Source organism: Aspergillus japonicus, assembly GCF_003184785.1.
Source record: "Aspergillus japonicus CBS 114.51 unplaced genomic scaffold BO86scaffold_47, whole genome shotgun sequence".
NCBI classification, from domain to species: Eukaryota; Fungi; Ascomycota; class Eurotiomycetes; order Eurotiales; family Aspergillaceae; genus Aspergillus; species Aspergillus japonicus.
This window is the reverse complement of record NW_020291684.1, coordinates 27,097-50,125: the sequence shown is the minus strand read 5'-3', so window position 1 is coordinate 50,125 and position 23,029 is coordinate 27,097. Positions and strand designations below refer to the sequence as shown.

Below are 23,029 nucleotides of genomic sequence, written 5' to 3'. Positions count from 1 at the left end.
GTTCTGCTTGGTCGAGCAGTTCTATGAACAAGCATATTCACAGACGAATACAGCCCAATCTCAAACATCAACAGGATACAAGTAAATGATATGTGTCTTGGATATTTATTGTACTTTGTTGACTCCCGTAGATTTTTCTCTATGTACCAACAATCATACTGACACCACATCACGCACCACCTTAGTTTGTTCATTACTCCTGCCGAGAGGAACATATATTGTAGAAAGTAAATAGGATTATCATCTCAAGCCCCGTTGTGACTGTAAACGCCAAAGGTGGTGGACTCTCTTTTAGCCAGCAGAATGAACAAAGAAAAAGAAAATTACATTCCTGTATACAAGAAATCTAGAATTCCTGGTCATCGTCACCGGAGATGATGACGTTGTTGATCTGCGGAGGGGTCACTTATTAGCCTCTTTGTCTGGGGTTAATTCAGTTGGATAAGCAAACTTACCTTAAGAACCATGCGGCAAAGCTGGGTGGCGAGCAGGAGCTGCGAGCGCTTGCCGATCAAGGGGTCGATGGCGAAGTGCTCTCTCATGTCTAAGCAAGAAATGTTAGTTAAGTTGCGCAGCAGCAAGAAGTGTTGTTTGAGGGCTACAAGGACGTACCGTTGTTGCCAGTCAGCATGCAGTCGACACCCAAGCGGGAGTTGTTCTCCTTGACCTGGCGCGACTTGATCGAAGCCAGGGTCTCGATGGGGCTCAGACCGGAGTTCTCGGCCAGCGCCAAGGGGATAGCGTCCAAGGCATCGGCGAACGCGCGCATGGCGTACTGCTCAATACCAGGGCTCTGCGAGAATGTTAGACAAATGACTCAAGACTAAGTCCAAAATTTTGCCAAGGGGGAATCTTCACGCACCTTCACAGCAGCATCCTCAACAGCGATGGAGCAGGCAATTTCGGCAGCACCACCACCATAGACGACACGGTTGTCGCGCACAAGGTTGCGCACAACGCAAAGAGCATCGTGTAGCGAACGCTTGGCCTCGTCAATGATCTGGTGGCCATGGTCAGCATTCGGTCACGTCAGTTCCATTCAACCGTTCAAACTGACCATCTTGTTGCTTCCTCGTACGAAGACCGTGACGGCACGGCTGTTGGCGCACTCCTCGATCACCAACATCTTCTCCCGGGTAGTACCGAAGGTCATTTCGCGAACGCGACCGGCAGTACCAAGCTTCTCGGGGCTCAGATCCTCAAAGCGAGGAACAATGCGACCGTTCGTGGCGATAGCGATCAACTCAATCTCGGGTCCACCGACCCAGCGGACAGCAGGGAGTTTGTTCTGGAGCAGAAGGTGGTTGGCTTCGTCATCAAAACCCCACTGGCAGATGACCAGGTTGGCTCCGGAATCCTTCAAGTTCTGGATCATCTCTGTGAACTTCTCCCTCTCGTAGTCCTGCAACTTCTTGAACTCCTCCACGGATGTGATGTCGAGCTTGTGCTTGGTTTTGGGCTTCGGGGGCTCAAACGGACAGGTCAAGATAGCCAGCTTAGCATCCCGGACCTCATCCGGCATCTGAGGGTGAGAGAAGTCCTTGTCGACAATAACACCCTTAACGAGGAGAGAGTCCTCGAGAGCACCTCCAACCTTTCCGTCAACCTTGATCAGCTCGAAATCGACATCCTTGCGCTCGAGGTCGGCCACGGAGAGGACAGCATCGATGGCAATCTTGGCGAATTGATCGTGGGACTTGGAAACGCTGTAGAGAGGTCAGATATGATTGACTGCAGGACTCATAATGTGGTCACCGTACATCTTGGAACCCAAACTCGTCTTGGCAACCTTCAGAAGGTTGGAGGTGTCCTCCTTTGAGAACGGAATGTCATCGCTGATCTTGTCAAGTTGTGCAATCGCGATCTCACAAGCCTGATCGTAGCCGTCTGCGATCCGGATAGGGTGGATACCCTTGTCGATGAGTTCCGACGCTTGCTCCAGCATGGCTGCTGCCAAAACCACAACACCAGTAGTTCCGTCACCGATTTCCTCGTCTTGAGACTTCGACAACTCAACCAAAAGCTTGGCAACGTTGTTTGTGATTTCCATCTGCCCGAAACCTTCAAGTCAGAACATTTGCCAGGGTAGGACTGCGGGGCGTAGCTGCCGGCACGAACCTGGCCGAGAATAGTAGCGCCATCGTTCGTCACGGTGATATCGCCATCGGGGGAAATGAGGATCTTGTCAAGACCGCGGGGACCCTAGAGTAGTCTTTTAGAATCGGAATCCAGACGCATCTAGCATTCGTCAGACGACGTATCATACCAGAGATGTCTTGACGATGTTGGCAACCGTCTTCGCGGCGACAATGTGTGACTTGACGGCCTCAGTACCATGCTGTCTCTTCTTCTTGCCTTGACTGTCCGGATGAATTGCGATCAGCGACATGTCCTATACCGACCTGGTTGTGGCACACCATCTGAGCGGGGGATCGTAACGTACTCCCGAACAACGATGAACGGCCGGCCTTGTTCATCCTTCATCACAGAAGCTGAGTGTGGTAGTCAGCGAGTCGGAACTTGTATCATAATGACGAGGATAAGTAGCGGAGGGGTCAACCTTGAGACAAATCAAGCTCTGTAGCCACAAGAAAAAGACGTTAGCACCCTGGTCCAAAGTGAGGGGTATGAGAAACATACGCATAGCCATTTTGACGGTCTGCCCACTTGGCGGGAATCTGGAGGGGAGGGGGAGGGGGAAGGTTAAAAGAAAGCCCACACGTCACAGATTGAAAGATCGACGGGGGGAAAAAAGAGCCCTCAAAGAAGAGATCAGGAGACAATGAGGGGGAGTAATGATAAAAGAAGGGGGGAGGGGGGGAGAGAGGGGATGCTTTAACCGGCACAACTTCAAATGACGGGCGTTTGTAGAAATTCATCTGGAGATGGAGCGGCCAAAAGCGGGCTAGTGAGCTGCTTGCCCAAAAGGGTCTAGCGTAGATCTTCCACCGCGCGCCTGCGCGACTTGCCAGTAACTAACCATTTCACAGTCCATCGTCACTCTTCTCACTGCTCCTCCGTACTCTTCTCCCAATTCCCCATCCCCCAAATCTCTATCGGTTTGCGGTCGGCGAATGGTTGCGCTCATCGATCTGAGAAAGCCATCTGAGTCGATCTGACGTCGCATCTCGACCGCCAAGCTGTTTTCACGACTCTTCAATCTCGCCGCATCACCTTTCCGAACAACAACAATGCCTCGTGAGTATCAATTGCCCATGACCGCGCGTCCCAACCTGTCGCGCGAAAAAGTAGACTGACTATTCATCATTTCCATCAGCTCCGGTGACCGATGTGTCCGATGACGAGTCGACTGGCGAGTCTATTCCTTACGAGGAGGCCCCCGCATCCAAGAAGCAGGCAAAGAAGGCAGTTGACGATAACGAGGATGATGAGGACGAGGATGAAGAAGAAGAAGAAGAAGAAGAAGAAGAAGAAGATGTGTGAGTGCGGTCGGGTATTGTTCAAGTTGACATTTGAAGTCCTGACTCGCGCAGTTACCACGTCGAGAAGATCGTCAGTCATGAATGGGGAAAGAAGGTGCGCGCCGCTCTCATCTGGGCCTGGTGCTCGATTACAGCTACCTCGGAAGCTTCGCTAACTCTGCGACAGGGCGAACTGCTCCTGCAGGTGAAATGGAAAGGATATGATGACCCCGCCGACATGACACTTGAACCGGAGGGAAATCTGTGCGCTCTTCGCTTTCACCTTCATCTTTGCACAAACCGAACTGACCCAAATGATTTTGTCTAGCGATGGTGCACAGGAGGCGGTCGACGAGTACTTCTCTAAAATAGGTGGCCGTCCGGAGAAGCCTCAGACCAAGAAGCGCAAGTCATTGGGAAGGCCTCCTAAATCAGAAACCCCTGAAAAGACGCAGCCGAACAAGCGGAGAAAGTCTCGAGCAAACGAGTCACCGGAACCCCAACCGGAAGAAGATAGTGACTCGAGCTCGTGGGTGCCCAAGGGTAAGAGCTGGGAGAAGGAGGTGGATACCGTCGACACAATCTTCCGCGACCCGAACACGTCGCAACTGCTTGCCATTTTGAACTGGAAGAATGGCAAAAAGTCCAAGGTCCTTATTGAAACCTGCTACGAAAGATGCCCCCGAAAAGTATGTGCTCCTGTGGCCCTTTGACTCAAGAGAGAATAATAGCTGACAACCGCCAAGATGCTTGAGTTCTATGAGTCTCACTTGTAAGTAGTCACTCATACGCCAGGACGACGCTGCATAGGCTAACATCATGGTAGGGTCTTCAAAGAAGGTTGAGATACCAGGTGGAGTCTGTCGTCTTTCTTCCTCCCAGCAGATTTGGGTGGAACATCCAGACATTCGCCTTTTTCTTCCCTTGGTATCTTTCCTAATGATACGATTAGTGGTGGCGAAGCCTTGACAACGAACCGTGCATATGGGTGTTCTGTCGGGGCTTTATTGACCACCATTTACAAATGCTATGACTGTAAGATAAACCCTCTTTTGGGTAGTCCTTGGACATGAGAGGTCAGCGGAGGGCCCATAATGTCCCGAGATGAAAGAGCACTTGCACACATCTTGGAATACATCTTGCTTCTTTCTTCCGTTGCCATCTTCGTTATATTCCCGGGTCTTTCTCTGAGTTTTGTTTCTCATTTGATCCCCTAGCGTTTAGCGTTCCTCTGTATTCTAGTTGCACGTTATCAGATTTCCAGTTTGCGGTGGACTTGTCATTCGATGGTTTCCGTCTCAAGACCAGCAGCCCTTGCCATGCTGAGATATTCCCACCTAGCATCGAAAGCTTCCGCACCATGTTTCTCTAGGACCCGCTGGATCCCTCGAGTCTCTTTTCCTTCCACACACCTGTCATCTCCACAGGTCCAGACCCCCGGAATATCGTCTGGAATGTCCTTTCCGGCCACCATGAACTCGAGTACCTTGTCTGCCAGGTCTGGGTCCATACTTGTGCAGCGTAGGGCCTCGATGATCTGTGCCTCCGTCGCTCTGCCATTTCGAAGGCGGCGGTCAATCCAAGTGTCAATATCCTGCTCCGGGATCTCTGGCTGAGGGTCGGGAACGGGTTCAGGCTCAGGACTTGAAGGTAAGAAAGGAAGCTGAAGGAATAAAGGATCTATTTCGGGGGGTATTGGGACGGGGTCAGCGCCATTTTGTGGCTTATCGGTGCCAGTCCCGGACTGTTCCGGAATGGATTGTTGCTCGACTCCGTTCGTAGTTGAAGTATTCTCACCACCAATCGATGCCTTTGGATCGGTGGGTTGTGAAGGCCTCACAGGCTCCTTCCCTTTGTGTCGAGTGCGTGCAGGTACAGCTTCTACACGTTCTGGCACGGGCTCAGCGGTTCTTCTTTTGGGAGCTGAACGATACACTGGGCCAGGTTGGTCCGATTCGTCACTAGTCTCCGACACACGTTTTCTCTTCTTGTCGGCTGGTTTGCTCGAAGAGGGCACAGCCTCATGCTCCGGTGCGAGAATTGCTGGCGGCTGAGATTGCGCTGTAGGGGCCGTCACCTGTGCAGGAGCAACCTCCTGCGAAGGCCTTTCTTCAAGAGCAGAGCCTTTGGGCATACCCCCCGGACGCGGACGACCACGTAGCCTCTTTAGATAGCGGTCACGCCATGATTGAAACGTATGTCTGGGATTCTAGGAGGCATTTTCAGCACGATTAGACATCTCTGCGGGGATCTATAGATCGAAGTGGACACTACCTTCGCTGCGAGTTCTTGGTAGATCTTATTCCCCGAGATAGAGGCTGTTGAATCTCGCTCATACTTCTGCATCCAGTCCCATAGAAACTGGTCATCCGCGACAGTGTAGGGCACTTTGTGATTTCGCGTAGGAATGTATGAAGCGCCAACTGGTCGAGCTTCTGATGGCCCGGCTCTGTAAGGCTCTAGATTCTGCATCCGCCCTTTGCGAATGGAGTCTTCGATGAACTTGAAGGAGTATCTATGCATAAGTGAGTTGTGAACATCTAAGCGGAGTGAAAATACTCACGTGTCCGGCGGGAGATTTCTCCGTTTGTGATCGACGATTTTAAATTCTGCATCTTTCTCGAACAGCCTTATGTGACCTCCGTGTTGCTTGATCTCGCATTAGGTGGGAGCTCGCTATGCAGTCAAGGGGAAGCAATGAGTACCTCGATAAGTTCTTTGAACCTGTTCCTTTGGGGAACATTGTGTGAGAGCCAGAAGTGCTTTCCTCGGAAAAGCGTCCCATTCGCGGTTATTGGGGCCTCATGACTGACTACCGTAGTTGCCTCGGCCATAATAATCCATAAAAGAATCCTTTAGGCCTGGAAGCCTTTGAAAGTCGCGTCGGAACTGTTGGACGCCCCTGCAAAGCCTCCGACGACGCGCTATCACGTGTTTCCGATGTTGAGTATAGATCCAATTGCGCCGGATGGCTTGTATGTCTTTAGGTCAGTCTGTCATGTGCTTATACAAGACCAGCTTCTCATGATGGTATGAAAGTGTTAAAGCAAGGCCATTCTCTGAGCGGTTGAGACAATTAGAGGCGAAGGCGCTTTGTTTGTGGCAATCATGACAATTGTGAACTGGAACTGAAACTCGGCCAGCACCAGCCATTCCTCGTAGCCTGGGGAGAAACACGGTCACGTGCACGGCCTGTCCAACGGCCGGTGGACAACATCCTGTCGGGGTAACCTTCATCAGTTCTGCAGCCTTCCAATCATCTTATCTTATCCAGCGAATTATGACGGGGCGTCTGGGTTCATGATCGAGATATTTTTTTGTCAGCTCGATGAAATATAACACCAAGCTAGCAGTACCGATGCTGTAGTTGGAATCTTCCTGCGACTCAAAATCGGATCCCCCAAGCTGGCTCGACTCAGAGCAAGATGGGATTGCTACGGACCATAGGGCTGGCCATCCTCGGAATCTCAGGCTTTGTATTTGTCGCTCTCTTTGGGAGACTGCCTGCATTTCGGTAAGTTATGTACTGGTCCTCGAATGCAGTGAGTTGCGACTGATGCATGCTTGTAGCAAAACCCCAATTGGGTTCCTTCACAGAGTTCTTTGGATACACGTCCCTAGAGGATTTGCAAGAATCGATGAGCTACTGTTTAGTGGCCGTCTTTTCTCTTGCTGCAGTCAGGCCGGTAACTATATTCTCAATGAGAATCATCCGCTTGTTCTTGTTTGTCTCATGAATCCGTAGTCAAGCTCGCCTCCCTGCTGACTGAACCTAGATATTCTTTGCCTCACTGCTGGTAGCAGGCCAGTGCATGTTTATTCCCGCCGCTTGGGCCAGGATCCCTACTGCCCACCATGTATGGATACCGCTCGTTGCAGCCCTTCCTTATTATTTCTTATATACGAGCATAACCACCAAGTCTTTCATTACTCCCAAAAACCACGCGGAGGAGTTGGAACGCTATCCTTACGATAGGGTCATCTTCCATCCAGGGCACCGCTGCAGTACATGCCGATTCCTCAAGCCGGCGAGAAGCAAGCACTGCAGCACTTGCAAAGCATGTGTATCCCGACACGACCATCATTGTGTATGGCTGATGAACTGCGTTGGATTGCACAACTATCATTACTTTCTGTCCCTGATAGTATCACTGTGCGTCATGCTGACTTATGGCTCATGTCTTGGATACACTCTGCTATACCAGACCTACGACAAACTGGTACCCGCTGACAATTCTTTGCGACACACGCGACAGAGCTGGATGACTTTCTTCAACATTTGGGCTGTGGTGATCGCTGCTGATGTTCGCATTGGCGCGACCACCCTGTTGATGACGATGACAGCCCCTTTGGCGGGGGCCTTTCTCGTATACCATACCTATCTGATTTGGGCCGGTATGACCACAAATGAAAGCTCCAAGTGGTCGGATTGGAAGGAGGACGTTGCCGATGGCTATGTATATAAATCGACCAAGGACGTGATATATGGCAACTCGCCCTTGCTCGCAGAATACCAAGGGTCACCATCAGACTGGCCCATGGGCAGCGAGCAGGTCCTTGCACTCACGGATGGGGAGGCGCCCAAGGAAGGACACCTGTTGTCTCCAGATTCGAACGAAATCTCACAGCCCAGCGACCGAGATGCTCCTATTGACCCGCGGTGGAGCTTGGTACATAGTATGCGGGAGGTGGAGAATATCTATGACCTGGGGTTCTGGGACAACTTACGCCATGTTTTTGGGCTCTCTATCCGATCCAAGATGTCATGAAGGGGTATGGGCGTTGTATATAGATTACACTCTATCACACTATTCAGTAGTGATGTTCATGGACATAAATCTTCCCGAATAGGCAGGCAGTCGGCGGCGGCGGGATGGTTCCGGAGCCGGAAAAATTCCCCTCAGCGGGTGTTATTCTAATTATTCCCAAGTTCTTTCCTTCTCCGCCCGCACTGAGTTGGACTTCTTCCCCGCAACAATCAACTCGCGAGGTGCTGCTGCTCAAAACCAACGGTAATCTTAACTTCGCGCCCAAGATGGCTGACCGGGCAGCAGCGGAGATGAAGCCCAAGTGCACTCCTGCAGAGCTTATGCTAAAGGTTATCCTGACGGGGACCTTGAGCCACTATGAGACCCGGGGTATGATTGATGACAAACGTCTTGAACACATGCTCTCTGCGGGCAAGCAGATTCTCTACAAGACACACCAAGAAAGCGATGTCAGGTGTGTTTTCGAATCACCTCCCCTGCTATTGCTTCAAGCCCATTTCGTTTTGCATCTCCACGCTTCCACCGTTCCCCGCACAACGACCTTGTTGTCAACAAGCGGACTGATTGAGCTCCCTCCAATAGACATAATCTCGGCCTGTCACCGGACATCTGGCAAGGCTTCACAGATGTTTTGACAAAGGCGATCCCTGTTCTCGAGTCCCAGTCGTTTGCTTGGAAAAGCCCCCCGACCGCCAACTACGACCACTCTTCCTCCAACCTCATAGCCTACAACTACTTTTCACTTGTCAAGGATATCGAGCGCCTGAATGACTTGTGTACTATCGCCCGCAATCTCCTCGCCACCACGAAGAAGGCCCAAAACATGGCGGCGGAGAAAGGCTTCGATCAGAGAATCCTAGCCCTGGTCGACACCTGTGTCAGGGTTACGGCGCGGGGGTTTGACGGGGAAACAAACGCCCGGAACGAGGAGCGCTGGCAGAAAGTCGTCAACCTCTACAAGCGCCTTCTGATTACGTGTCTGCAGTTCATGCACAATTTCATCATGCACAACGAGCAGCGGAAGATGGTTTTGTGGCTGGACCTCTTCGGATACCATTCTACGGGAGATTCCAACATCATTCAGCCCCGAGAGCCGCTTGATCCGGCCTTTGCTCAGCCAGAAGGAATGGCGCCGATTGTCAAAACCGGAGAGCGGATAGTCAACCCCCCAATCCGGGCTCTCTATGATCAGACTGCGGAGGACCTGCTTCTGGAGACGATCTCCAATTTCCCCCGGGAACCTGCCACGATCAAAGAGGAGGCGGCCATGCTGCTTCTTGCAAACATCAAGGACCACATGGAGAAGCTGCTCGGGCGCGATTTGACCGCCATACAGGAGATGGGCAAAGACCCGGAGCAAGTCAAGGAAATCCGCGCAGCTCTGACTGCTATTCTCGGTGCCAAGGTAGATGGGTGGTCTGATCTCCAGGACAGAGCCAAGGACCTCCCGCCCGCCCTGCCAGAAGATGAGCCTCCTCGCAAGAAGGCGATTGTGACGATAGATCGGAGCTTAACAGCTGGCTTCCCACGCGTTTGTTGGACCGATCTCCCGGACCTTAGCGAATATGGGGCGCTCTCGGCTGGTGACGCAGTTGTTATGGAGGAAGATATGAGTATGCCCCGGTCTGCTCAGTCTGCAGCCGAAACTCTACAGGAAGCGAAGGACGAGTTAATGGCGCGACTGCAAGAGAGCTCCCAGATTGGTGGTGATGGAGATCAGGACTACGATACTGGGGACGCGGGCACAGTTGGTGATGACGACTCGCGCAGCCTGGAGGCCGTCGCAGACGGAAGCATGGAGGAGGAAGAGGAAGATGACGATGAAGATGACGACGATTACCGCGGGCGTCCAGGAGACCAACAACGCGGCCTTTTGACGGATATACCGCTTGTGTTAGGGCCTGCGGAAATCGAAGCGCTTCCAATGATTATCCAAGCGGGAATCGTTGACAGCTTCGGGTTGAAGGGCGGAGAAAGGACGGGGTCGCGGAACATGCAGGCTCTGCGATGCCACATCCTGCTCACGCAGGAGACTGGTCGCAACCTTTTGAGAGAGTTGTTGATCTTCATTGCTGCTTGGGACCTTCCCGATGACGAGCTCTACTTCAAGATGATGGTTCAGATCATGGATGCGGTCTTAAAGAACGGTCTTATGTCGCACGCATACTCTGACTTCGGCCAGCCCAAGGACATTATTTCTCCTGCGCAGGCAGTCGTGGTCAAGATTCTTACTCATATCTTCCGAGCCAAGTATTCTCCAGCATCAGTCACCGGTACTTCTCAACAAACCGCAACCAAGAGCCCGGCCCCTCTGTCCCGAGTCGATATCCTTACCGTTCGATACATCTTCACCATCTTCCGGGGCAACATCATTCCTGAGACGTGCGCTTTGATCTACTTGCAGGGACAGATCCGCGCCGGAAGGGCTCTACCAGAGGACTTCCCGCTGAACCTATGGGATATGGAGCGGGTCTACGAAGGTGTCTACCAGTTCTTGGAGTTCTTCGCTGTGCTGACCGAGAATAACGACTGGAAAAACCTGCTTGTCAAGTGGGAGATTGTCTATGATCTGGTGACGTTAATCAAGGAGCTTGAGGCCAGCATCCCCAAGGGCCAACTGAGTTCTCTTACTCTGGGAGGACGCAACAGCCCTTCCCGGGATCATCAATCCAGCTCGGGCTCCGGACCGGTAGCAGTTGAGAGACCATACGATCCCGGTGACCCCGATCCCGTTGATGCTGGGCCGGGATCAAGAGCAGAGTCGCCACCGATCACGGAGGATCCGTCGGAGTTTGAGTGGCGCAACCTGAAGAAGCTGGTTGTGCTTGTTCTCTCGTCTTTAGTATGGAAGTGTCCCGAGGTCCAGGATCAAATCCGGCGCTATGGCGGTGTGGAAACTATCCTGTCCTGCACCAACTTCGACGCTCACAACCCCTACATCAAGGAACATGCAGTGATGTGTTTGAAGTTCTTGTTGGAAGGCAACCGCGAAAATCAGAAGATGGTCGAGGAATTGGAAGCGCGCGAGGTGGTCAAGGATGACAACGGGGTCCTGGAGAGGAGTGGCCTGGAGGCTATCATCGACAAAGCGGGCAAGTTGGCTCTTCGACCCAAAGAGGAGCTCTGAGTTGAGTTGAGATAATGGCTTAGCCACGCTATTTTTCCTGACATGATAGAATTAGAAAAGAAATACTTCATGAATGCTACGTCTCTATGCAAGTTCAACAGTAAAGCTCGCGGTTCCACAGCATGCTTCCGGAACACTATGCCCTTCTCTTTATTGATCATAGCACCTATCTGTAAACCTAACCATACATGCCATCCCACTCCTCCTCCTCATCATCCACCGCCGGCTTCCGCCGCGCCTCCGCCTTCTCCCTCTCCTGCTTGGCGAAATCCGTGCGATCCAGCGGGCACGTTCCCCGCAGCCTCAACCACGGCCGCACGCACTCCAGATCAAACAGATGCGTCGGATGGCACGGCAACCGCACGACGAGGGGGTACTGGTCCTCCAGGAACGAGTTATTGCAGATCGGACAGACCTGCGACGAGTTCAACGACGCCTTAGGCACGCGGTCGAGCACTATACGAATAGCCGCACATTAGCCTTAGCCCAACCCCCCCCCTGCTGTCCGTTTTTCTTTCAAACACGAACCACTCCCCTCGAACACAATCCCTCCCCCCCCCCCGGAAAAGAAAAGGAAAAGAGAGACGACATACCATCACAGAACTCCTCACTCACCCCCTCCACCTCCTTGGGCGGCCGCTCCGCCGACTGCAACAACGACCCAATCATTTCCGTCAGCAGCTCGTTGCCATTTCCGTTGGTGTCCGTATCCTCCGGCCCGAAGCTGGGGATCCCTCCCGCCGCCGCCGCCGCGATGGTGGCCCCGCCCCCGCCCCCGCCGCCGCCGTCGCGCCGCATCACGTTCAACGCTTCGGCGAGCGTGTAGAAGGCTGCGCTGATGTCGCGCGGGACCGGCACGGCGTGCGGGCGGTGGGTGCTGCTTGATTCATCCGGGGTGATCTCGGAGAGGGTGGCGAAGAAGGTGGAGAGGTCGGGGCGGCGGGGATGGGTGCTGGTTGTTGTTCCTGTGGTGGTGGTGGTGGGGGTGGTTGAGGATGGGTCGGTGGTGTTGTGTTCCACTTTTGCGGGGGTGGTGTTAGTTTGGTTGGAGGGTTTGAGGGTGGGTTTGGGGTTGAGGTTGAAGGGGAGTAAGGGGATGGGACAGTACCTTCGTAGGTGGACATGGTGGGAGCTGTGGGAGCTCCTCTGGGAGCTCGGGGGAATGTGGTTGAGGGGTTTTGTGTTGCGGTGCGGTGGGCTTTGATGGTTTGCGTGAGCGCGGGGGATATAGAATCAGAGGAGTTCTCGTGGGGAGAACAGTAATAGAGACTGCGGTGCAGTTGGGGTTTAAGCGCTTCTGCAGCAGACTGTTGAGGTTGAGGTTGAGGGTGCAGGAGAAAAGAGCTTGATAAGTTACCTGTTAAATGGCGGCGGCGGAGACGTGATGCGGAGGCAGCAGCCGATAACGCGTTGCCGCTCGGCGGGCGGAGAATCCGATCGGGCTGAATCCTCGGTGTTTACTGGCTACGTTACGAACTACGAACTGCTAAAGTTTCTGAGGTAGGGTCTGAAATGTGTAAATAATGCAAACCATCAAATCCGTAAGTAAGCTGGCTGTAATACCACTGCGTTAGTAGTTAAAGTCCTCATATACTACGTTCTTACCAGTGAGCCATTTCAACACCGAGCTTTTCAAAGCCGGACTGCCGCAGAAATACCATGTCCTGGCCAATGACAGATCCAAATCCTCTGCGCCTATTCTGCGTCGTGAAATCTGTGCTCCAGAGGAGAGGACGGCCTCATACGGCCGTTTGGTAAGTTCGTCCTCCGGATCAGACCCGGTGAGAAACAAAGATGTCGATCTAGGCAACGCCGGAAACCGCTTGAACGTATCCCACACCAAACCCACGTCGCTGATCGATATAGACCACAGTAGCCGTAGCCGACTCAGATCTAGACTGGAAAGCTGGGCAAGCACAGGCGTTATCCCGATGCCACCTGCTATGAAAGGCAAGATCTCCTCTCCCGCTGATTTCATCTGGAACTCTCCCCCAATCCCTTTGAGGGGGATCTCAAGGCCAGCTCGTTCGTTCACCCCCCAAAGATAGCGAGTCACATTACCGTGTTTCCTGGCTGTTATTTCGAACTCCGATGCAGAAATGCCCTCGCCAGGATAAGATGAGATAGTGAACGTCCTGACATAGTCGTCATTGAGGCTAGTCGGGTCATCATCTCGCATGTGGCTGTAGCCGAGATTCAGCTCGTCCCAGAATGAGAATGTCGCGTACTGCCCGGGACTCCACTTCCCAAGTTTGACGGGATCGGAGACGCGGAATCTGAAACGGGCAATGGCTGGGGTGAGAATCTCTTTGCGGATAAGAGTTGCTGTGATAGAACTATCTTCCTTCAGATCGGCCGCACTGACCTTTTCTGTCGCTAGATATCGCACCGGAGGATTGTATGGAGACGGCTCCCCCGCGATACCTCGGAAGGAGAGGGACTTTTCCACATATCGCGCAGCTGTGACAGTGACCACGACTGCTAGATTTGACCGCGGAAGCACCCGTTCTGCATCTTTGCCTACCAGTATCCTTGCTTCCCCAGTAACATATAGCGCATTTCCCGTCTCAAAGTCCGGGAAGACATATCCTGACCGAGGATTGGTCTGTAGATTGCCTAGAGTCTGGTATAGTCGATTACCTGAGTATTCTGGATAAGCAAATACAACCCCACGTGGCTCGTTAGACACCAGTCGCACAAATCCAGGAGGCCCTCCACGGATGTTTGTGTCCATGTCAATGGTACCATGAGACGAGGAGACAAACAGGCAGTCAGCACGATTGAGAAGGTCTACAGCCGTCGGTGTCAGTTGAGGCGAGTTTGACACTAGCTTCGGATTTGGAAGGGCAGGGATAATCTGCTTCTTATTCATATACTTCGGACAATTTCCTGATTTGTTAGCCGTGTCGCATGCCTGATGTTTTGGAGTATTACTCACCGAGACTTGCATCGATGTGCAACGTCAGGTGGGCGAATCCCACCTGGTCCAAACCTGACACTGCGCTGAGACTTTCCAACGACCCCGCAATCGTCCTGCCGTGAAGCTTCACTCTCTTACGATTTCCCAGATCGAAAACTAATCCAGACATCAGTTTCCCGCCGCGCGTGGAATCGGCCAAGTCGCCTTCCGGTGGGCCCAGCAGGATTTCAGCGACGGGGTCATGTCTCCTGTCGACAGGTGTAGTCAGTTCGACCGTGGTTTGCGAAGTAGATCTAGCGAATCCTTTCTCGCCGCCCCAGATGCTTGTCCAGGGGCGTCCTTCCGAATCAATCGTCCCAATAGCCAAAAGTGGAGCGCGGGGCAGTAGATAGCCAGCATTATAGGTTAGACTTGGAACTGTGGGGTTGTCTCGTGGGGGAACGTGAAGCAGATTGTGCATTTTCTGCTCACCCTCATGCCAGGGCATGGAACCTGCAAGTATGGAGGTCATATTGTTTAATGTTGGTTGCCAATAGATAGGTTAGCTAAAAGAAAAGAGGACACCATTGCTGAGTCTGAGGCCATGGCTGGTTTTATAGGGAGTGTTGTAGGTTGTAGGTATGTGCGAAGGTTTAGGGAATTAATCAGCAGCGATGGTGTCAGTCAGTCAGTCTGGTAGTACTGTACGATGCAATACGAGAGACGAGAGAGAAAGAGAGCATCTAGAACTGGATGAAGTAAGCGAGACACGTGCTGGATGTCACATGCCAGCTATCCATACCATACGTACTCCACTGACCAAACGCGGCCGGGTTCGTCATCGTCTCCTCTTCCCGCTGCTTTCTTTAGCAACAGCCGTGGTTGTGGAGCCTGCCCAGGCAGTGTAAAAGTGATCGACCCAGCGAGGCGTTGCATTGTTGTGTTTCTGGCACTCGCACTCGCACTTGCACTCGCACTCTCGCTCGTCTCTTTTTGTTTTTCCACTTTGTTGTTGACTTGTCATGACCTGAATCCAAGTCTCCCCTCTTGCAGGTTCAAGAGAATCCGTCTTTCTACCATCTTCTCCTGTCGCGCTCGCACAGTATTGTCGCCTGATCATTTGTTTACTGCTTATCGATCGGAACTCAACAATTACTGATAAACCACCCCCACCGCGGTTGGAAACCTCCTCCGATAACCATCGCCCACTATGCGCACCACAGCATCAGTCAAACCATCCCACTACCCAGCGATACCCTTCCACATTATCCGCGCAACGGGTCTTATTTCGACCTTTATCGTAGGCATCATTCTTGCTGTCTTCATCACCAACCTCCACAGCCATGGCTACAAACTTCCTTGGGCCTTCCTGGTCGTAAGTCCCTACTGCCTCCTTCCCCGGATTCACGCAGCCAGACACACAGACACCGAACTAACCCGGAAACAAAAACAGCTCCTAATTGCCACCGTCCTGACCCTTCTCAACTACATTCTCACGACCCTGACCCACTGCTTCTACGGCCTCTCCCCACGCCTCTCCCTAACCACCAACTCCATCCTCCTACTCCTCTGGCTCATCTCCCTCGGCCTCTTGAGCTACAGTCTCGCGCACACCATCCTGACCAGCTGCACCACCACCTACTGGGGCACCTCGACCGGCATCAACGTGTGCCGCATCTACAAGGCGCTCTTCGCGTTCACCATCGTCGCGACCGCCGCCCACATCGCCGCCGTCGTCCTCGATGTGATCGTCCGCAGGCGGCAGACCCGCCTGGGCGAATACGACCCGATGGCCAGCAACGCCGCCCTCAACGACTACAAGATGCACAACCGCGGGAGCAGCGTCATGTCCGGCGGCGTGGGGCCCTACCACCCGGACGACATGTACGCCCAGCCACACCCCGCGCAGCAGGGCCCCTATGGGTACTCTGCCGGACAGGAGGCCTATCACGATGCACCACCGACCAACATGCCCGGCCAGTATATGTCCCCGCCCCCGTCGTATGGCGGGCTGGGAAGTCATGCCGGCGCCGCAGCGGAGCACGACCACGCTCACGAGGTGGAGCAGTACGGCGACGCGGCGGCGGCGGGAGATCTCGGGGCGCAGCACCCCATGCCGCGGGTGCGCTTCAGCGCGTATGGAGCTTCGGCGTCCACCGTAGGGTATACCCGTCCTGCGGAGCAGACGGGGTATGATGCCGGGGCGTATCGCTAGATGACTATTGTGATTCGTTGGCCTCCTGTGGCATTACGACCTCGTGTCCTTGAAAGAATGCGCTCGCTGGAATTGGAAGGATTCTTTATCCGGCGAAGCGCTTCTTGAAGGGTCTTACACTGTTATATTATGGATTTGATGCGTTACGATCTTGCACTGTACATGATCTATTCTTCGAATTGAACATTTTGAACCACTCAAAATGGCTCGGGATCAGTTGTCGTGACTCACGGCGTCTGGTTAGAATACATTAGCGCACGTGTCCATCTCATCGTGTATGCCGTAACGTCGTTCTTACTGAGCACTGTACAGGATGATTTGGTGTCGATGACCTTGGATAGAGCTTTTCTTCAGGTCGGCGTTTTCTAGGAACATTTTCCCGTGTTTCTTTCGGCCCATTCACTTACCCCAATGCATTTATCCACATGTTTGCCTTTTCTTTCACAATCTAAACACGGACCCGCAAGTTGAAACCGTATTAAGTTATTAATTTGTAATTTTTCTGCGGCGGGCATACAACCCATACCCATGCCCTGTTCATTCTAAGCATGAACACTAGCTCTAAAGAATTTGCTGAAGCGAGATAAGAAGTCCGCAGTCGAAGGCCGGGCAAAAGAAATCAATCGATCAATAATCAAGTAACCAAGAAGAGCAGGTCAGCGATAGGGGAAGCACTTCATAAAAAGCATCTGAGACAAAATCCGTTCACACGTTCCGTTCCAGATTTTCAAACGCAGGGTTTGACTTTCTACATGATAACTTCGTTGGCGACGTCCTGCAGAGTTGAGTTAGATTGCGCTCACGTTAAGAAGTCGAGAGAGGGGGAGGGAGGGAGAGGAGGATACGTACGCGCTTCAATTCCTTGTAAGGCAGACAGACACAATTCTGGACGCGCACCTCATCGCCCACAGCGCACTCTTTACCCAGGATGGTGATGCTCTGGACCTTCACGCCGTGCTTGATGATGCTGGTTGAGTGACTGGCCATCGGGACTGGCGTACCCTCCACACGGGCCCAGGCGCCAACGCGACCGCTCCAGCCGATGATCGAGTGCAGCACACAGGCGTCGTGCTTGATCTCGGCATCTTCCAGCACAATCGAATCCTTGATACGAGCACCAGCGCCCACGACGACGCGAGGTCCGATGGAGACGTTGGGGCCGAGCTTGGCGGTGGGGTCGACGGTGGCGGAGGGGTGGATGTAAACTGGGGGCACGATGGAGGCCGAAGGGGGGGTGAGCTCTTCGGACTGAGCCTGGAAAGCCTTCTGGAGGTACAAAGCATTGGCGGGCACCGCGGAGCCGGCAGTTTTGATCTGGCGCCAGAAGTCCTTGGTCTCGTGGACGAAGAAGCGGTTGCTGTCAGCCAGGTCGGACAGGATGTCTTGTTCAAGACGGAGGACTTCGGTCTTCTCAGCGTCGTCCTCAGCCGCGACAAACGAGGATTCCAGGTTCTCGGACGAAGGGTATGAGAGCAGGCGGGGCCGGGTGGTGCGACGCTTGATGGCGCTGCGGATCGAGGGGAAGATGCATTCAGTGGCGAAGAGGTAGACACCACAGTTGATGAGGTTGGAGATGTGCGACTCGGGCTTCTCAACGTAGTGCAGCACGCGCTTGGTGTGCGAGTCGGACACAATGCAACCGAAGTTGGTGGCAGCATCGTTATTGACCCGGGTGCCGAGAATGACGGCCTCCGCATCCTTCTCCTCGAACAGCTTGAGCATCTCACCGAGCGGGAATGAGCAGCAGACATCGGCGTTTAGGACAAAGAAGCGCTCGGGCTTTCCCTTGAGAATGGCATCGCGGAAGTGGTAGAGACCACCGGCAGTACCGAGAGCCGTGTATTCGCGCAGATACTGGATCTTAAACTGAGGGAACTCCTTGGCGGAGTCCTTGATGAAGTCACGGAAGACTGTTTCGTCATAGTAACCGACTAGAATAACTTCTCGAATATCGGGGATCTTCGCAAGAGCCTTCAAGCAGTGGTGGATAATAGGGTGTCCGGCGACTTCGAATAAGGGCTGTGTGGTAGACCGAATGGTGAGCAACTGTGCGTAGGCGCCGGGGAAGGGGGATGCACTCCGCAAGCGGGAGGGAGGGGTTGGAGGGGAATAGTTTCAAGGACGGAGGGGCAGCAACCGACCTTGGGCACATCGAGAGACAGAGGCCTGAAACGAGTTCCTCTGGACGGGCCACCGACCTAAAATCGAGTAGCGATGTCAGTAGTGAGCTGGGTGATAGGAGACAGATTTCCAATGCCGCCTACCAAGATCACGGCCTTGGTGGAGGCCACGTTGGAGTGCTCCCGAACAGGTACTTGAAGCATTGAAGCGACGAGGGAGTTCAACAAAACGAGAAAGGAGGCGGAGGAGTAGAAGAGGACGAAGGACGAGGTCGGAGAAGCTGAAGCTGAAAGATTTAAGCAGCCAGCAGCTTTAGGAGAGAGGGGCGATGGAGACTAATTAGTTAGTTTAGACAGTGAACTAGACTTAGGTAGTCGACGACGGCGACAAAGAAGAGGAGAATAGTTAAGAGGCCCACCGCCCGCCGGGCAGCTAGTCTACAGCCTACGAGGTACCTTACCTTACCGTCTTAGCGCTGCGGAGGAAGAGGATCCATGGTTTGGCTGTGGTGGTCGATGGGAAGGGGGGAACTTCACCGCTTTCGGTCGGCCCTGCCCCAGGTGGGGAGTATTCTATAGAGCACTGGGCACTTTAGGCACAGTCTCCGTACCAAGTTGGGACAAATTGGACCCCATGCACCATGTTCGTCCATGACAAGGTTACACGTTTTGACTTCTACCTGAGATCAGTCTTCTTTCAAGTTCGTACCAGCGGTAAAGCAACTTGTTGAATTAAAGAAAAGACTACTAGTAACAGGTAACGTTAAGGTATAGATGCAAGCTAAGAGAAACCGTTGCCGATGCGGTCAAGCTGTTTTTTTTTTTTTTTGGTGGAAGAAGAATAGCATCACTGTTCCTCATCTTTTTCGTCATTCGTCATCCGGACTAAAGTCCATATCCTCTTCTTCGTCCTTCGGGCTGAAAAATTTGATGGCACGCCAACAAGCAAAATGCGGAATAAGCGCTGCCATCTCCCCACAGAGTAGATCCGTATCGATAGCGAGTCTTTGAGACACATCAAGATTTGGGAAGCTATCATGTAGTGCCAAAGGTATCATGTCTCCAGCATAGATGTACGGTACGGAATTTCGGTCAGGGGTGGGAAATAGGCGCTGTTGAGGAATATTCAGGATTAGTTGTCCCCACTTTTACTGCAGGTACCTAGAACAACTTACAGTACGGCTGCCGCGTAGTCGTGGCTCAGAGTGAATCAATTCCCAAACCTCGATGTCGGCTTCAACGCTGCCGATCCAATCTTCAACTTCGATTTGGTCTAGGAGGACAGTTTCCTCATAAGGCTCGGGCGTGGCAGACGCATCATGAGCGCTATTCTCCAAGTATGCGGCATGTTTTTGTTTCCCCAGGTCGTTGCCGAAGCGCAAGAGAAGTCTAGCAGCGCGGTCTCGAAAACCTGGATCTGTGCGTGAGGTGCGGGAATTCATGTCTTCCTTGATCTTAAGTAGAACAACAAGTTGCGCAGGCTGATAATGCTCAAAGTATTGGAGCATATCTCGGTTAAGATCTTCTCGCGATTCTGAAAATCCGACTTCCATTATGATTGTGCTATAGAGCATATGACGACCAGGGTTACGAAAGGTGATTGTGGCATCAGGTATTTTGGTTTGCAGCTGCTGCTTGATTCCTTTTCCTTTGATGATTCCGCTGCAGCGAACACTCATTTTGTGGCTTGAGGAATAGGGACACAATTCGCGCGGTAGGATCGTTGAACGCTGGTCGAGAATGTTCAACACGAGAGTATCAATGATAGAGTTCAATGGGCATTCTCCCATAATCACCAAAATGCTGCCGCTGTAGAAGTATCGAACCCGATAGGTATCTAGCACTTGGATCAACCTCGGCGAGTCCTCGATGTCAAGGCCGGTGCAGAGCGTCAATTTGTCCACCTCGCATAAGTCAGTTTGAATAAAAGAAACGACTTCTGATATGACTTTGTCGAGGCGCTTGTCTTCTTCTGTGGATTTCGGTATGATCATGCGCATCCCAGTCGGGGAAGCCTGTAAAGTTGTAATAGTAGACATGGTTGGAGGTGGTGACATGATGGAGGCAAGGTAGTTGCAAGCAAAGGGAACTGAAAGGGTTGAACGATGAAGCAAATTCCTGCGGTAGGAGCGATGAGAAAAATGATTGCGAGCAGGAGCGCGGTAGGGCAGGAGCGTGGGGTTTTAAAGATTTTCGAAATTGTGTCATCAAGGTGTCAGGCTCGGAAGTGAAAGAAGAACGGTAAGTATGACCTTGGGACGAGAGCAAAGAAGAACCTTCGGAACCTTGGATTCAGAATCAGATGTCACAGATATGAAAAAGTCAAATTCAAGTTATGCACTTAGGATTGTTCTAGAAAAAAACCGCAACATTGTTTAACGGTGTATCACACGCCCTTCCTTTACCAAGGGCCACCCCAGCCTGCACTTTGGTTATCGTCAGCTTCATCGGAGTCATCGAAACCTTCCGGCTTAGGGATTTTGGAATTGTAGCCCTCGTCTCCCCATTCGACAATCTCCCCCTCCCAAGGTTTCGACGCATCGTTGTCACCCCAACTCATTTCGCCGTTGTTATCCGCCTCGGCGGTCTTGTCAGCCTTTGTAGTATTTCCTGGCTCGGCGGTCATTTCTGCAGCAGTGGTATCGTTTGCCTCAGCGTCATTGTCTGCAAAAGTGGACGTTTGACCGAAATCATGGAACAGCGAGAACGGAATAGCTTCTAAATAAAGTATCCAATGTCAGTAAACAGTGAAATCAGCACATGTCTCTTCAGAAGGGGGCACTTACTTGGCATAGCGTCGAGTACAATAACCTTCTTATTACTCGATGCCCAGGACACGTATTCGACTAGGTACGGCGACTTAGATGAAACCACCTCACCATAAGAATTTTGGCGCTGGAATGGTGTCTTTGCGAAGGGACTATCTGCGAGATGCATGGGAGCCACTGTGACTAGCACTTCTCGCATGCGAGAATGCGCAACATTACATCTGTGGTCATCGAGAAATCCCAAATCGGCTCGCGTATCAGCCTGCGAAATCACAAAGTCCACGATCACAAGCTTAGATTCTCCGCCCTGAATGGAATCGATCGTTTCGATCTGTGGTTGATGGCTCAAGGGTAGTTGTTCACGAAGGTGGAAAAGTGCCGTCCTATAGAGGATTCTTTGTGCCGTGTAAGGCGTGACGATCACCATATCCTCGCCTTTATAACCGTCCTTAAGGTGGTTCTCGATGAGAAGAGTTATGACAGCTTGCGCATGTACCATGTTGAATCTCGACTTGGTTGCCTGCTCGATATGGCAGGAAGAGCCAGTGAGACTCAAAACGAAATGTCCTGTGTCGAACGATTGACTGATTTCGGGAAATAGTGAACGTACTGCATCATCCCAGCCGGATTTGACCTTGAGCTCTTTTGTAACAAGGCTTGATTTCAGTGATTGCTGATAGATACGCATGTTCAAGAACTCGCTGAAGGTTGGTCGGAACCGTCGCTGAGCAGTAAGCTGCTGGATGGGGTGGTTCGCACGAAGCAGCCTGGCGACCAGCGAGGTTTCTAACTGCTGGCTGAATTCGTTCCAGCTGGGAGTCTCTTTTGCAGAGATCACCGTTGGCTTGAGCTGGGCGATGTCACCAGCAAGTACGATTCCCTTGATCTTGTCCGAAAACCCACATTTCGTCAAGGGAATGATTCCGTTCACCTCGAGTTCTTTCGGGTCTTCATCGCGGATGAGGATGATCGCCTTGGCCTCTTGACCGAAGTTCTGGGCACAAAAGGATGATGCCATGTTGTTGTTTGTTGACACGAGGATTTTGCTCCGGCTGACTACATAGTTTGCAACGTGTCGAAAAGCCACGAAAGCCCGAGACTTCTCCTTTTTTTCCCATTCAGAAAGTCGCTGTTGCTTCATGTGTGCCAGGTGTTCTCGAAGTTCACCAAACATGTCTACCTCAGGATCCAGCAATGTTTTGGCCTCGCTGAAGGAGATTTGTCCTTTGGATAGTTTGGTCTGATCCTCTGAAGGATAGTTTCCTAGAAGTATACGCCCTTCAGCCTCCGCATGATAAATCTCCTCGATAACTAGATGCTCAAGCGAATGTTCCGGTAGACTGTGAGAGCGCTTCTTGCTCGCTGTCATCATTTGCTGAGCGACTTCAAGCATCATCAGGTAGATCTGAGGCGTTTTGCTGGAGTCTTCGGATTCGGCTATATGCTCTGCCATGTCAGGTTCGGCATTGGACCAGAGCTGACGCGTTTCGGTTCCTGGCCTGTACAGTCTCAGGATTTGAGGTGGCTCAATTCCTCTTAGCATACCAGATAGGTGCACAAGGGCTTTGCAATTGGCATCAGCGGCTTGGTGACTTGGGGCTCCATAGACTACATGGATTACAGAAAGAAAGATAAAGAGAGAGAGATAGTATTAAGAGTAAAATATTAAAAGGGGAAAGGTAATAGAAGAAGAGTAGTGGATCACAGGT

The 23,029-nt window shown here is 52.3% G+C and overlaps 10 protein-coding genes across 10 annotated transcripts; 3 read left to right on the top strand and 7 right to left on the bottom strand.

The window, feature by feature from the left end:
- Window positions 1-98: 98 nt before the first annotated feature.
- BO86DRAFT_391142 (chaperonin-containing T-complex subunit CCT5) lies at window positions 99-2,488 on the bottom strand. Its single transcript, XM_025672536.1, has 9 exons — window positions 2,444-2,488; window positions 2,267-2,360; window positions 2,119-2,202; window positions 1,761-2,050; window positions 1,058-1,706; window positions 863-1,000; window positions 613-793; window positions 456-544; window positions 99-391 (listed from the first exon to the last, which is right to left on the bottom strand). Exons 1-9 carry the CDS (start codon window positions 2,482-2,484, stop codon window positions 347-349), a joined length of 1,611 nt encoding a protein of 536 aa, XP_025525173.1. The 5' UTR covers window positions 2,485-2,488; the 3' UTR covers window positions 99-346.
- Window positions 2,489-3,090: 602 nt separating this feature from the next.
- On the top strand, window positions 3,091-4,484 carry BO86DRAFT_154913 (heterochromatin protein). Its single transcript, XM_025666356.1, has 7 exons — window positions 3,091-3,198; window positions 3,278-3,440; window positions 3,495-3,537; window positions 3,610-3,686; window positions 3,751-4,111; window positions 4,169-4,194; window positions 4,249-4,484. Exons 1-7 carry the CDS (start codon window positions 3,192-3,194, stop codon window positions 4,265-4,267), a joined length of 696 nt encoding a protein of 231 aa, XP_025525172.1. The 5' UTR covers window positions 3,091-3,191; the 3' UTR covers window positions 4,268-4,484.
- A 217-nt stretch (window positions 4,485-4,701) lies between these two features.
- Window positions 4,702-6,256, bottom strand: BO86DRAFT_420900 (putative transcription factor Rap1; the record flags this gene model as incomplete). The annotated part of the gene is made up of 4 exons (XM_025675236.1): window positions 4,702-5,631; window positions 5,697-5,937; window positions 5,986-6,071; window positions 6,128-6,256. The coding sequence occupies 4 exons, from the start codon at window positions 6,254-6,256 to the stop codon at window positions 4,702-4,704; spliced, it is 1,386 nt and encodes a 461-aa protein (XP_025525171.1).
- Window positions 6,257-6,667: 411 nt separating this feature from the next.
- On the top strand, window positions 6,668-11,318 carry BO86DRAFT_449770 (uncharacterized protein; the record flags this gene model as incomplete). The annotated part of the gene is made up of 6 exons (XM_025676744.1): window positions 6,668-6,936; window positions 6,993-7,146; window positions 7,199-8,184; window positions 8,242-8,245; window positions 8,413-8,645; window positions 8,774-11,318. The coding sequence occupies exons 1-6, from the start codon at window positions 6,848-6,850 to the stop codon at window positions 11,316-11,318; spliced, it is 4,011 nt and encodes a 1,336-aa protein (XP_025525170.1). The 5' UTR covers window positions 6,668-6,847.
- Window positions 11,319-11,396: 78 nt separating this feature from the next.
- On the bottom strand, window positions 11,397-12,672 carry BO86DRAFT_367002 (uncharacterized protein). Its single transcript, XM_025670130.1, has 3 exons — window positions 12,427-12,672; window positions 11,912-12,337; window positions 11,397-11,774 (listed from the first exon to the last, which is right to left on the bottom strand). Exons 1-3 carry the CDS (start codon window positions 12,440-12,442, stop codon window positions 11,497-11,499), a joined length of 720 nt encoding a protein of 239 aa, XP_025525169.1. The 5' UTR covers window positions 12,443-12,672; the 3' UTR covers window positions 11,397-11,496.
- Window positions 12,673-12,850: 178 nt separating this feature from the next.
- On the bottom strand, window positions 12,851-14,909 carry BO86DRAFT_449768 (putative oxidoreductase, FAD-binding). Its single transcript, XM_025676743.1, has 2 exons — window positions 14,257-14,909; window positions 12,851-14,207 (listed from the first exon to the last, which is right to left on the bottom strand). Exons 1-2 carry the CDS (start codon window positions 14,747-14,749, stop codon window positions 12,889-12,891), a joined length of 1,812 nt encoding a protein of 603 aa, XP_025525168.1. The 5' UTR covers window positions 14,750-14,909; the 3' UTR covers window positions 12,851-12,888.
- A 174-nt stretch (window positions 14,910-15,083) lies between these two features.
- BO86DRAFT_411705 (uncharacterized protein) lies at window positions 15,084-16,857 on the top strand. Its single transcript, XM_025674600.1, has 2 exons — window positions 15,084-15,592; window positions 15,671-16,857. The coding sequence occupies exons 1-2, from the start codon at window positions 15,428-15,430 to the stop codon at window positions 16,430-16,432; spliced, it is 927 nt and encodes a 308-aa protein (XP_025525167.1). The 5' UTR covers window positions 15,084-15,427; the 3' UTR covers window positions 16,433-16,857.
- A 48-nt stretch (window positions 16,858-16,905) lies between these two features.
- On the bottom strand, window positions 16,906-18,935 carry BO86DRAFT_366994 (mannose-1-phosphate guanylyltransferase). The gene is made up of 4 exons (XM_025670129.1): window positions 18,697-18,935; window positions 18,574-18,630; window positions 17,282-18,451; window positions 16,906-17,207 (listed from the first exon to the last, which is right to left on the bottom strand). The coding sequence occupies exons 1-4, from the start codon at window positions 18,754-18,756 to the stop codon at window positions 17,181-17,183; spliced, it is 1,314 nt and encodes a 437-aa protein (XP_025525166.1). The 5' UTR covers window positions 18,757-18,935; the 3' UTR covers window positions 16,906-17,180.
- Window positions 18,936-19,421: 486 nt separating this feature from the next.
- BO86DRAFT_381382 (uncharacterized protein) lies at window positions 19,422-20,609 on the bottom strand (the record flags this gene model as incomplete). The annotated part of the gene is made up of 2 exons (XM_025670763.1): window positions 19,422-19,664; window positions 19,728-20,609. 2 exons carry the CDS (start codon window positions 20,607-20,609, stop codon window positions 19,422-19,424), a joined length of 1,125 nt encoding a protein of 374 aa, XP_025525165.1.
- A 1,543-nt stretch (window positions 20,610-22,152) lies between these two features.
- Window positions 22,153-22,512, bottom strand: BO86DRAFT_270676 (uncharacterized protein; the record flags this gene model as incomplete). The annotated part of the gene is made up of 1 exon (XM_025667211.1): window positions 22,153-22,512. A coding segment is annotated over one exon (360 nt), but the record flags the coding sequence as incomplete, so codon positions are not given.
- Between the last annotated feature and the right edge of the window lie 517 nt (window positions 22,513-23,029).